Consider the following 13,005-nt stretch of genomic DNA (forward strand, 5'->3'; position numbering starts at 1 on the left):
GAAGGGCAAACTAAGGCCGACCACGTGGCAGCAGTGTTTACATGACAGCATGATGTAAGTAATAATTTATGTGGCTCTCTGTCGGTTACTTTCAGTACCTCCGCCTTCGCTTCGACAACAAAGTCGGAATTACAGCTTGCGTCATTTACTTCATCCTCACTGTAAGTTATAAATATTTTGGTGACAATGGCGGCTGAATCAGCTTGACCACTACTTTTTCATGCCTTTGCTTGCTTGGGATGCTAATTTATGCAAAGCATATCGTTTCCTTATTTCCATCCACACTCTAAGAACGGATAGCCAATTGCAACGTTACAGGTACGTGTTTCGAAGAAGCATTAAATAGAAAAAAAATGCAATAATTTATTTCGCAAGGTGGCCAATGGGAGCTAGTCTATTACGTATGAAAGTATACTCGATCGCAGAGAACGGGGACCTGATAGGGAGCTCGACTACACCTGGGTAAGTTATAATGGAATGCTGTTCGTACTGCTGTATTAAACGTCCGCAACCCACATCTCAACATCCACTATGTTCTCAGGCATCCAAAACCTCTCAGTCTAGGTGTTTCCATTCAAATAGAGGGAATCTGCCTCACCAGTTATCCGCAACTAGTTTCGATATCGTGTGTGGCCTGTATTTCCTCTCTCTTCATTTGCTAGGTTACGAGTGAAAACATATACTTTTGAAGCATAAAACGAAACTCGTTTACACTAGTGGCAATATAAGTGGTATCAAAGGTCAAGGTAAGGGCTTCTTATCTTTCTGTTTTGTACAACAGCCATAATCTATAATGTACACAAGATGGCTTTACCTGACCTTCCCCGACTAGCAGGCAAAGCTGGCGACAAGGATACCTAAAGTCTGGACCAAACTTTATGTGAAGGCAATCATAAGGTTATTTGACTAAGTCCTTTCGGTGGTGCTCGGTCTCTGTCAGTGGGCGTCAGGCCACGATGACCAGTGCTTGGGGCGGTGGCAGGACAGCGGAGATTCGCACTAAGTTTGATAAAACAGGCACAAAACGGTGTCTAAAGGCCTAACAGAAGACAAAAATCCACCGGAGGTCTCAGCCGCGGTACGAAGGAGCCACCACTTCATTCAAGCTTATTAGCCCTCATTTTCTAAACATTGGCTGTCACACAGTGTTTTGGTTGTATGTACTTACTTTCTAAGCCTGGGTTCCCGCAATCTCGGTCGCGGTTTCAATCGGAGATATATGCTATTGTGATACTGAAACCCGGCGGCTAGTTGTTCCTGAAATTTCCCGAGCAATAAAGTTCGGGTAATGTAGCAAATCGGACAAAAACTTTTTAGCGGCCATGCTTTTCCAAGCCAACATGCATTAAGCATTAAGCAAGTGGTGCGACGTATCGGCAATAAAGCGCGTTTCATACGCTCTAGATTGCCCCGTCGTAGTGGGGAGATCATCACAACACCCATTTCAGCATCTTGAACTTGGACGGCGATATAGGTGGTATGCTCTTGCAAAATTTTGTGTTCGGAACTTTTTACATAATACAACTTATGTATTACAATTTTTATATATAATATAATATATAATATATAATACACCATACAATTTTACTACCAAAAAACATTGACGAAGCCAAGCTTCAACAAGTTACCGCTTAAAGACCAATATCCATGACGAACACATGAGATCTTCATAAAAATTCTAGCTAAAAGGCTTCAAATTATAATGAAAGAATTAGTAGGACCGCATCAGACCTGCGGCATTAAAGGCCGAACCATATTTATATATATATATATATATATATATATATATATATATATATATATATATATATATATATATATATATATATACACATATATATACAGCGCGTTGCACATTAGAGGCGCGATGTAGAATGCTTCTCCCAGCTAAACCGTGGAATCCTCACCGTTCAAATTTTGCACAGAAAGGGCATTTTGTAGCTACTATTTTTTAATACCAAATTTGTTCGGGGAACTTGCCTGATTCGATCAAAAGAAGTAAGATGTTTCCACCTTCTGCGGCGGCGAAGACGCCACACGAGCCGCTGCCCCAGCGATGGTACTGGTGGCGCCACCTCATGCTGCTTACAACAACTCTGGAGCAGAAAAAGAGCGGGCGAATGTTTTGGCAGAAGGTTTGAGTTGTATATATATATATATATATATATATATATATATATATATATATATATATATATATATATATACACACACATATATATATATATATTTGCTGGAGTGTTGCGACGAGCGTTGCCATGCTCCAGCTTGCCCTAGAGAAAGCCTTGCCGCATGATGTCCTGTTATTAGATTTAGAGCATGGAAATGTGGGCTCAGTTATTTGCAAAGGAGTCGCAATGGCGTACTGAGGGTGCACGACGCGCTTGATAGTAAATAAGAGGGTGGGTGAGCGCATACAAGTGCAACGCTCTGTACGTTAAGGCTCTTCCTTGTCGCCATTGCTTTCCTTCTTGTATATTGACCCATTTTATCTGAGCATTATCCAGAGCAGCTGTGTCCGAGGTTTTCGTTTGCATGAAGCAGAGGTCCGCATACTCGCGTATGCTGATGACATTGCCGTCTTCTGTACCGACTACGAAAGCACTCGCAGTGTTGTCGAATTGGTGAAGGACTTTTGTTCTTTGAGTGGTAGCGCTGTGAACTGGAATAAGTGTCTGGGTTTTTGTCATGGAACGTGGCTCACAACCCCTGCGAATTTCGTGAACATGCCTTGGGTAACAACCCCAGTGAAGTATTTAGGAGCGCCACTGGAAAACTACCGAGACAGTGAGTCATATTGGAACCAGCAGGTTTTACAAATACGTGAGAAGGCCGACAGCCTAAAAGAATTCAGTTGGTCTATGATTGCACGTTATACGATTTGCAATTTATGTTTTGTTACCAAGATATGGTACGTGTTACAAGTACTGCGTTGTCTCGTGTGAATGTGCAGATATTTCACTGTGTGTTCGGAATTTTTGTGTGGGGAAGTACTTGGGAGCACACCCACCGAACCAGCTTGTTTCGTCGCGTTTTCTCTGGAGGAGTTGGCTTGGCGCATTTGTATTTGTGCCAAGTTGGTAACCGTTTATGTTTTTCGTGATACTAAAGACCCATTTTTACGACCTGTGTGTCAGGTTAGATTGAACAAAGTACTTCCCAATTTTTTCGTAAGTTCAGCGAGCATGCAAGGGAGGATTTTCGAAATCCTTAAAGAAGTGTACAAGTCATGTCATGCATTGCAAGCCCGTTTTCGTTTGAATATTTATCAACTGTGACGAGAAAGAAACCTTACAAGTACTTGTGCGATGTCTTTGTCCCAATCCCATTGTACAGATCGTTGTACTGTGCAGGTCCATGGAAGCCAGTCGTTCAATGAGTAAAAATAATGGCTGTACCAGGGGGAGCAAGAACTTCAACGCTTCCCCCGTTCTTTACAGCATGCTCAATTTTCTCCATGTTATACTTCCTTATATCGGCCACCTTGCGCTTATTGAATAGCTTTGATATCTCGGCGAATTCTATCTGGTCTGTTGGATTGAAGCTTTAACACATTAGCGTTTCTTAATCATTTCTTTAATCTCCTTAGACAGCTTACGGGTATCCTCTCTAACTATCCTTCCGCCTACTTCTACAGTATACTCAGTAATGATATCTCTGAAATTATTGTTCATTGCTTCTAGGGTAATGTCGCCATCCCCGGTTATAGCTGAATATCTATTCTGCAGCGCGATCCTGAACTCTTCTGCCCTCCCCCTCACCGCTAATTCGTTGATGGATTTCTTTCTTACTAATCTCTTTCGTTCTTTCTTCAGATTTAGGTTAATTCGGGACCTCAGCATCCTGTGGGTACTGCATCGCAATCTGCCCGTTACCCCTACATCTTGCATAATGGCGGGGGTTGATCAGAGTATGAAGTCATTTCATTTTAGTCTCCCCGTTAGGACGTTTCCATGTCTATTTCCGGTTCTTCCGTTTGCTGAAGAAGGTATTCATGATCCTTAAGTTATTGCGCTCTGCAGACTCAACTAGTAACTCGCCCCTGCTATTCCTAGAACCAATGCCATAGTCACCTACTCCCTGGTCTCCAGTCTGCTTTTTCCCCACCTTGGCATTGAAGTCTCGCATTAGTACAGTATACTGCGTCTTTACTTTTCGCATTGCCGATTCTACATCTTCGTGGAAGCGTTCAGCTGCTTGGTCATCATAACTATATGTAGGTGCACAGGCCTGGACAACGTATAGTTTATACCACTTATTCAGCCTAATTACGATGCCTGCCACCCTGTCATTAATACTACAAAATTCATCTCTTTTACCCGCTATATACTTAATGACAAGGAAACCTACTCCTAGTTGTTGCCTCTCAGGTAAACCTCGACAACACAGTATATGCCCATCCTTAAGTACAGTATATGCCTCATTCGGCCTCCTAACCTCACTAAGCCCTATGACATCCTATTTCATACCCTCTAGTTCCTCTAACAGGCACTGCTAAACTGGCTTCACTAGCAAGCGTTCTAGCGGTAAACGTTGCCAGGGTCAGTTTCCAATGGCGGCCTGTCCAGCGGAGCCAGGAATTCTTAGCACCCCCTGCTGCGTCACAGGTCCGACCGCCGCCGTGGTCAGTTGTTCCGCAGCCGCTGGTGACTGAGGGCAGGAGTTTTATGGAACTAATCATAAAAATGCCTTATGATGAACCTAACATATTTGGAGGTAAAGGTGCAATCTTTCAACCTTCTGAAACGTGTACGATGTGAGTTTTTGTTCACGGTGTACGCACCATGTAAAAATATTCATGAGATAGTCTTGCGCTCTCTTAATTATTTTTGCCCGAGATTTCCTGTCTGCCCCTTAAGCCAGCATTTTATCTTGCGACTGCGTCGTCCACATGAAAGACAACGATCTGCTTTCTGATGCTGCCGAGCCTTAACATCACCTGCTTGCCAATGCTGATTAAGTTTTACCGCATAGATGCACCCCTATCGCGCTTCCTTCTACTGACATTGAAAAACGGCAGCGTTAGTCGCGTCTTCTGATCGCCATCTTAAGTTGTGAATCACCTTACCGCATAGTTGTGTTCTGTTTCAGCACAGAAGAGCACTTGTCGCTGCTTCAATACCTCCGCTGAACACATTGTACGGTCCATAGAGATCTGTTTTCCTTGTATGCTGCACATTCAGCCTGTCATCCTACCCATACTTACCACGCCCTCTTTCTCACTAGCACCTTCTACCGATGTCCACCTGTGTTCTCACCTGAACCGCCAATCTCGACATTCGTGCATCCCACTGCCATGCATTCCAGAAACTACTTCGTAAACAGCAAAACTCTTCTGATATGACTTCGACGGTCATGGGCCGAACCAGTGCTGCACAGCACCGCCTCATTACCGAAAGCACTTCTACTAATAATGTCAATCATAATTTCCGACGGGACGTTATTCGGCCCTCAGCTAGCACCTGATAATCCCAGATGGTATTGGTAAAAAAGTACGGCACCGTGCGATTCTATGTTTATTACCGTGCCCTCAGTAATATCGCTCGACTAGTCGTTTACCCTTTGTCACGCAATTATGCTTCCCTAGGCTGTCTTCAGGGAGCCGAATATTTCTCGGCCCTGGACCTGCGATCCGGTTACTGGTAGGCTCCGATGCATGAAGCCGACCAATAAAAAGCTGCATTCGTTACTCCCGGCGGGCTTTACGAATTCAGTGTCATCTATTTTGGACTCTGAAATGACAACGCGATATTTTAGAGAATCATTGACACTGGTTTAGAGGGCTTAAATGAAAAAACCTGCTTATGATACTTCAGCTACATAGATATCTGCTCTCCATCTTTTTCTGATCATTTATACCGCCTTAATCAAGTACTAACGTTCCTAGCCTCCACCGGGCTTGAACTGAAAAAGTGTAATTTTGCCAAGAAAACAGTCAAGGTTTTTGACCACCTCGTTAACCGCGACAGCATTAGAACCGATCCTGACCAGCTTACTGCAGTTTTGAATTTTGATCGCTCTCAGCGGAAAAAGTATCTCTACAGCTTCCTTCGCCTACTATACTCATACTTTCCTTCATCCGCAATTTCGCTATTATTGAAGCTCCACTTTACCGGCTTCTTACCGACCGTTCTGTTTTAATTTGGTCCAAAGACTGTGAAGAAAGCATTTCAAACACTCAAGAGTGCGCTCACTTCAGATATCGTCCTTGCTCACTTTGACAACACCCCTACCACATTTCCTCCTTGTACTGTCTGCGCCCTCGGTATTGGTGCTGTACCTATGCAGTGTGATACTGCTTCTCCGCTTAATGTAATTTGCTTGCCAGTTGTACCGTGGCACCTGCGGTACGAAATTGCATCATCACCGAGCAGGAGTACCTAGCCGTCATTCTGGCCGTTCAGAAATTCCACCCCTACCTCTAGGGCTGCCATTTCACGGTCGTTACCAATCACCCCGTTCTGTGCTGAATACCTACCGTCAAAAATGTGACTGGACGCCTCAGCCATTGTATTATGCGTTTAAAGGAATGCACCTTCCATGTAACCTACAGATTAGGTTGTAAACATTTTGACACTGATGCTCTTTCACATTGCCCGCTTCCGGAGTGGTCGAGTACTGATTCTAGGGGACTTACTTCGTGTACCACCGACACCGTACTGTAGTTATGAGTGTCGACATCACTGCTGCAGCTTCTGCCACTGCTCCAAATATGCACGCTCTTGTGTTAAATGAACGAGCTGCTCCATACTCTCATTCTGTAAATGACCGTCTTACCGGTGCTTGCAAATGCAAATTGCAAATTCCGTATTTCTGATAAATGTTCTGATAAATGCTGCAGCACTACCAAGTCCCCTTTGCTGATTCAATAATTTTTCGCGCTTTTTTTTTCAGCAAACCCTTGGGGCTGTTGGAATCTACAGCGCTGCTCTTGCAATTTCAACAAGTATGTATTCGCAGTATTAGTATCGACGAGTATTTCTTTACATATTTTTGCCCCTAGTGTCGATTGTGTGTCGAGATCTAAATGTGCACCGCAATGCGTTCGTTGAGGAACTCCATGTAGAATGGCATTAGTCATCCAAAACACTATCTTGAACACGCAGTAAACATAAACGCACCTACAGTGTATATATTTAGCTACTACAGTATCTAAAAAAACCACCATGATTACAAAGTCCTATTTTACCTAATCTTTACGAATAAGCTGCTAGGCCTAAGCATCCATGTCTGTTTTGGGTAACAAGTGTTAGATTTCTATCCGCCCTACTGTCTCAAAGCGACGCTTGAGTAGGCAGCATCTAGCCAGTTGACAATCTAATGCCGTAAGATCACACAACCACCGACAAATCAGTGCCCGGTCGTGTCATCTGTCATCTGCATGCACCACAAGCATCCTTTTCACTTTTCTACCACAACGCCTACACCAGAATATCAGTGTAACGTGGCCTTTGAAGGGCAACTCTAGCAGTTTTCCCATGTTCGAAGTTATCAATGAAATTTGTATCAAAAGTTCTCAATGTTAAGGTTGTGTGTGCCAAGCAGCCCAATTCAGTACGCTTTACTTTTCTGGCAAATTCATTTTTGAGAAAGCACTCTGGGACTCGAGAGTTGCGCTGCCAAATAGGAAATGCTTACGGCTAACACTGTTTGATGACGTCACAGTTTTGAAGGAGCGTCGAGCAGACGATGGCGACAGGCAGCTACCCTACTGGATGCGGCTCGGTTGGTCGTGGGGTCTCCTCTATAGAATTGTGTTCGCAGACTATCTAGGCGAACATGATCTTAAACAATCCCTCTGGGACGGGGCAGTGGGCGGCGTCGGCAGCGATGTTCAAAAGCGGCACTTTTCCATCCCCAAGCCACAACATGCAAGAGGGTGTCCCAGCCTCCCCCCCCCCCCCCCCCTCTGTGATTCAAAATGTGTGATCTCCCAGCCTTATCACGAAATCTCTGAAAACTTCGTATGTAATGCTTGCTGGGGATTTCAACCTGCCAGACGTAAAATGACCCTTATATGAGGCAGTGCTGTGCAACTCATCTTTGCGTACAACTTTTCTTGCAATGGTGAATACCCACTCACTGTTGCAATCTGCTGTAATGCCAACACGTGTTGGACCCACTAGTGCCAGTTTCCTGGATTTGATCTTGTTAAAACAGACGCTTGGGCAAGTTGGTAATCCATTGAGGGTAAACAGCGCAAAAAAGACGAGGACGAACGAAGTACACAAACGAGCGCTGACTTTAAACTCGCTTTATTGCTTCGTTCGTCCTCGTCTTTTTTTGCGCTGTTTACCCTCAATTTGATCTTGTGCAATTACAGTAGCAGCATACGAGGAATATCTCATCACGACTTGTTCTTGTTAACATATCTATAACTCCCACGCGCCACTATGTTAAGACTCCACAAAAAAAAAATATTTATGAAGAAGGGGATCATGTCTCCGCATCACACGAACTGAGCGTGTTTTACCCGATTACGGTCACTTAGCTTGTGCTTTGACGGGAATGCAATATAACGCGTACTAAAAACAAAATTACTATCGTTGATTGACGGCTACATTCCATCGCGGCTCATTACCGCCAAACGTCGAAATGATTAACACTCGATGACAAAACCCATTCGGGTACTAAAAGTAAAAGAAACTGTTTATTTCGTCGCCAATGTCAATCTCGCGATCGTGGCTTATACAGTAAAAATGGAAACAAATCAGCAAATGTATAACAAAAGATGGTCGTGAAGCTCAAAGTGCCTATTTGTTTATTCTAAAGAAAAACATATTAAGGGTAACTCAAAAGAATTCTGGAAGTACGTAAAAAGTAAGTTAAACAATAAGGGAGCCATTCCTGACAACTTGTATGGTGCCGACTACGCGGCTGATATTACAACGATGGCAGAAACATATCTTTATTTTTAGTCTGCCATTACGCAATCGGAAGCAGCAATTTCTGGTTTTGAGAGCACCAGCAGTCTACCGCAAATCATCATCATCGTCATTAGCCTGACTATACCCACTTCCGGGCGAAGGCCTCTCCTATATTTCTCCACTTTACCCGGTTCTGTGCTAGCTGCATCCACTTGATAGATATTTAATTTAAATGTATTGGTACATTTGAAAACTGCTGCAATGCCCCTTAAGGTCATTAATAAACACAAGAAAAAGAAGCGGGTTCAAATTGAACCTTGCGGGATGCCAGACAAAACATTTAGGTACGATGACGATACGCCATCTAGAACCACTCGCTGTCTTTTGCCTCGTAGATAAGCTTCAGTCTACCTCGTAAATTACCCAGGTGCGTTAAGTACAGAGAGCTTCTATAGCAACGACGTGTGTGTTACTGAATCAGCAGCCCTGCGGAAATCCAAAAATATACTCTACTTGCTTACCAACGTTAATTGAAGAAGGATTGTTGGGTGTAAATTCTATAGCAGCGTGTCACATAAAACCCCTGCTCTGAAACCATGTTGCCTTGTGGCGAAGAATGTAATAATATTAAGACGACTCAAAAGGTTGATGTAAATGATGTGCTCTAAAGTTTTGCGACACACGCTAGTCAGGAAAATCGCTCTATGGTTAGAAGTTATATTTTCATTGCTCTTGTTGATGGGTATAATATTTCCACACTTCCAATTAGAAGGAAGCGCATTTGTTGAAGGGATTCCATGGAAAGAACCGTTAAGTGGCAACAGAAGTGTAACAGTTCTTCAGGATGAAGTTGAAGACATGATCTAGACCAGAGGCAGAGCAAACTAATATCCTGTTCTGAAAATTAAATATCTATAGTTTGCGTTGTTGTTGTAGAAGCTATCTGTACTTAACGCACCTGGTTAATTTACGAGATAGACTGAAGCTTATCTACGAGGCAGAAGACAGCGAGTGGTTCTAGATGGCGTATCGTCATCACACCTAAATGTTTTGTCTGGCGTCCCGCAGGGTTCAATTTGAACCCACTCTTTTTCTTGTGTTTATTAAGACCTTAAGGGACACTGCAGCAGTTTTCAAATGTACCAGTACCATAGGTTTTTGAAGTAGAATATTTGTTGATCATGCCTGTAAACTTCCTTTTTCGATTATGCATAAAACACCTGCGCAATCGTCGACTGAAAGCGCACAATTCAAATTTCCCGCGCCCCGCGCGACTGCTACAGAGGAGAAAAGCGAAGGAAGAAACCTCGCTTCTCCGTATGTCGTGACGTCACCGTGAGGAGCCCGAGGCATTTAAAGCCAATGGAGGGGGTTTTCGGCGTGCGTTGTTCCTCGTTTTGCGTGCGTTGCGGACGTACAAAATACGTCAATTTGTGTTTGTGCACCTGATACAACACAGCTCGGCGTGTGTTCGGATGCACGAACAGCTTGGACGCGACGATGTATCTTCCATTCTATTAAAAGCTCGTGGTGCAATGCGGCGTTGCTGACAAGAGAGATAAATTCAAGCCGACCAAAGGAAAAATTACATTTTCGTAACTGACTACGTGCTGTTTGTTCCTAATGCGATTTCTATAGGGCTTGACAAAAAAAAAAAAAAAAAAAACATTACTGAACCATGAAGCGGTTCCTTCTGTTTTCTTGTAGAAAACAGTCGGGACAGTCATCTGCGATCTATTCATGGACTGCAGTTTCATGATGGGACGGTCAGACAGCATCGGCGCACGGTTGTATTTGCGTGTCTCGTTTTTTTTTTTTTTTTTTTTTTTTAACGCAAATACTTCGCGCAACGGCTTTTGAGCTAAAAATGAACAACTCATCAGTAGCACGCGCTGATGCTTTTTGCGAACTAGCGGGTTATTGAGAAGAGCCCACTGCTGTGTCGAAACTAGGTTGTGAAAGACTGCGAGATCTTTTCGAGTAGGGCACGTGCCTGATATGTCCGTGGAACCCTTACGGGAGCATTATTAGAAGATAAGGAGTGTACCCCTCTGCTGGGCATAGGCGCATTCAGGTAAGGAGTGCAAAGAGCGAGGTTTCCTTCGGTGCGTCCAAGCAATCAATCATCGAAGTTGTTCCTACTTGGCCTTTCAATTTTGCACCAGTTGCTGCCTCGTCATTTTACATAGTCCTGTCTTGTTTGTGGATGCACATTAAGTTGGAAATGAAAACGACGAAGCTCTTGTAAGAAAACACATTTCGGAACAAGGTTTTCTCATGAAGGTGTGGCTGGGGAGGAGCTGCAGCTTAGCTTTCAACATACGTCAGCCGTCAATTCACTAAACGTGTATTGTGACAATACGATAAAAAGGAAAATCTTTCAACGTCTGCTAAATGTCTTATCACTCAAGCAGCATTCTGCGCGTATTTGACCTGGTCTCCAGCATAATGGCCCCGTGAATGCCTCGTATGCATTGCAGAGCTCCGCAACCGCGCTTCGCTTATTGTTCATTTTTCTGGTGGCAGCTTTGTACTGCTTCACCCTTTCTATAAAATCCTCCGCTTCTCCAAGGTAACACGACTGGCATTCAAAGCTCGATTTGGTACACCAAGCTTTGGCCTCATTTTTCACAACAATGACCTTTCGGGCGGGGTGAGAGGCCTGAGATGGAGATAGTCGGCTAGGGCATTGTTCGCTGCCCTTCCATCCCAGGAATATGCGGGACGAGGTTTCGCTGAGGGCCATGCGGTTTCTGCTAATAATGACACACACTACTTTTCAAAGTGCCTCCCTGTAACCAAAGCAAGTTTCCATGCCAAATCTACGCTTCCCACAACGGAAGTGCTGCATCGTTTGTGGGCGTATCTGATACGGATACATGCGGTAAACATTCCGATGGTCATTCGTGTGGAATTGGCATGCCATAATGACATTCACGAAGCCGCAGAGAGCAGCAATCAGCACAGCGCAGCGAAGGAGCCGCATCGGCAGCTTCCCCGGTCCTCAGAATGTCGTCACGCGACGTCTTGGCCAATCACCGGCGGCGACGTGACCCGCGGTGAGCCCCGTCGCGCGGGCTGCGTATTTCTGCTGAAAAAAAAATGCTATTTCTGCGTTTTTCTGCCTAACTTTAATCTGATATTTGCGTTCGCAGCATGAAACACTATGTCTCTCTGCTGAAAACCCAATTTTATGCAAAAAGTGCTGCAGTGTGTCTTTAGGGAAATTGTTACTACCGGCGTCAGGTTATACGCTGAGCATTGCCGTATCTATCGTTACGTTGGCAGTGAAATTGATCAGAACTGCTTGCAGGACGATTTCAACTCTGTCTTATCGTGATGTAGGATGTGGAACGTGAAGCTTAATATATCGATGTGCAATATGCCAATGTTCGCAAATAAAAATCGGCCTTTATTTAAACATCTCAACAGAAATTAAAGAGCATTGCAGAATCTGCATTGGAGTAATCCGAAAGCACGGATTCTGCTGCTGGTTGCTTCTGGTTGGGTCTAGTTGCTAATTCACTACTTGTTTAGCCATGTACTTTCAAATTGCGCGTCAATCCTTTTTTTTTACTCTACTTTCGGTTGCGTGGCGTCACATCCTCTACGTCACATTATTCACTTCTTGTTTACCAATTTTAGTCCTTGGTACTTTCAAATTGTGCGCCAAATTCTTTCTTATGCTCTGTATCGGCTCTACTTCCGGTGCGTGATGACAAATCCTCTACGTCATATTATTTCACATTTTGTTTACCCATTTTAGTCTTTGGCACTTTCAAATTGCGGGAACCCCTCCCTATGCTCTTTTTCGGCTCGACTTCCGGTTGCGTGATATCACATCTTTGACGTCACCCTAACTGACTGCCTTAATTAACTACTTTAGTCTTTGCTACTTAATATTGTGCGTCAATCTCTTCCTAGGCCCTTTTTTGCTTCCAGTTCAGATTGCGCGACGTCACATCTTAACGTCACCTTAATTGACTGATTTAATTAACTACTTTATTATTTGATACATTCAAATGTAGCACCAAGCCATTGGCTAATCAGACAATTTTCGCCTTTGCTTTTTGATTTTACTCTAAATAATTACCTCATTACCTTTTTGGTCTAAATATCTTTTCCGACACATTTCGTC

The 13,005-nt window shown here is 43.8% G+C and overlaps 1 protein-coding gene across 1 annotated transcript in view; it reads left to right on the forward strand.

Moving 5' to 3' along the window:
- The window catches only part of LOC146195433 (putative sodium-dependent multivitamin transporter), a 125,139-nt gene that overhangs the window by 18,521 nt on the left and 93,613 nt on the right, over nt 1-13,005 (forward strand). The window contains exons 3-4 of the mRNA XM_084596795.1: nt 96-161; nt 6,895-6,946. Coding sequence (XP_084452921.1) covers nt 96-161; nt 6,895-6,946 — 118 coding nt within the window. The remainder of the gene's footprint in view (nt 1-95; nt 162-6,894; nt 6,947-13,005) is intronic.

This window comes from Amblyomma maculatum, chromosome 3 (genome assembly GCF_055883805.1).
Source record: "Amblyomma maculatum isolate TAMU_Amacu chromosome 3, ASM5588380v1, whole genome shotgun sequence".
Taxonomy (NCBI): Eukaryota; Metazoa; Arthropoda; class Arachnida; order Ixodida; family Ixodidae; genus Amblyomma; species Amblyomma maculatum.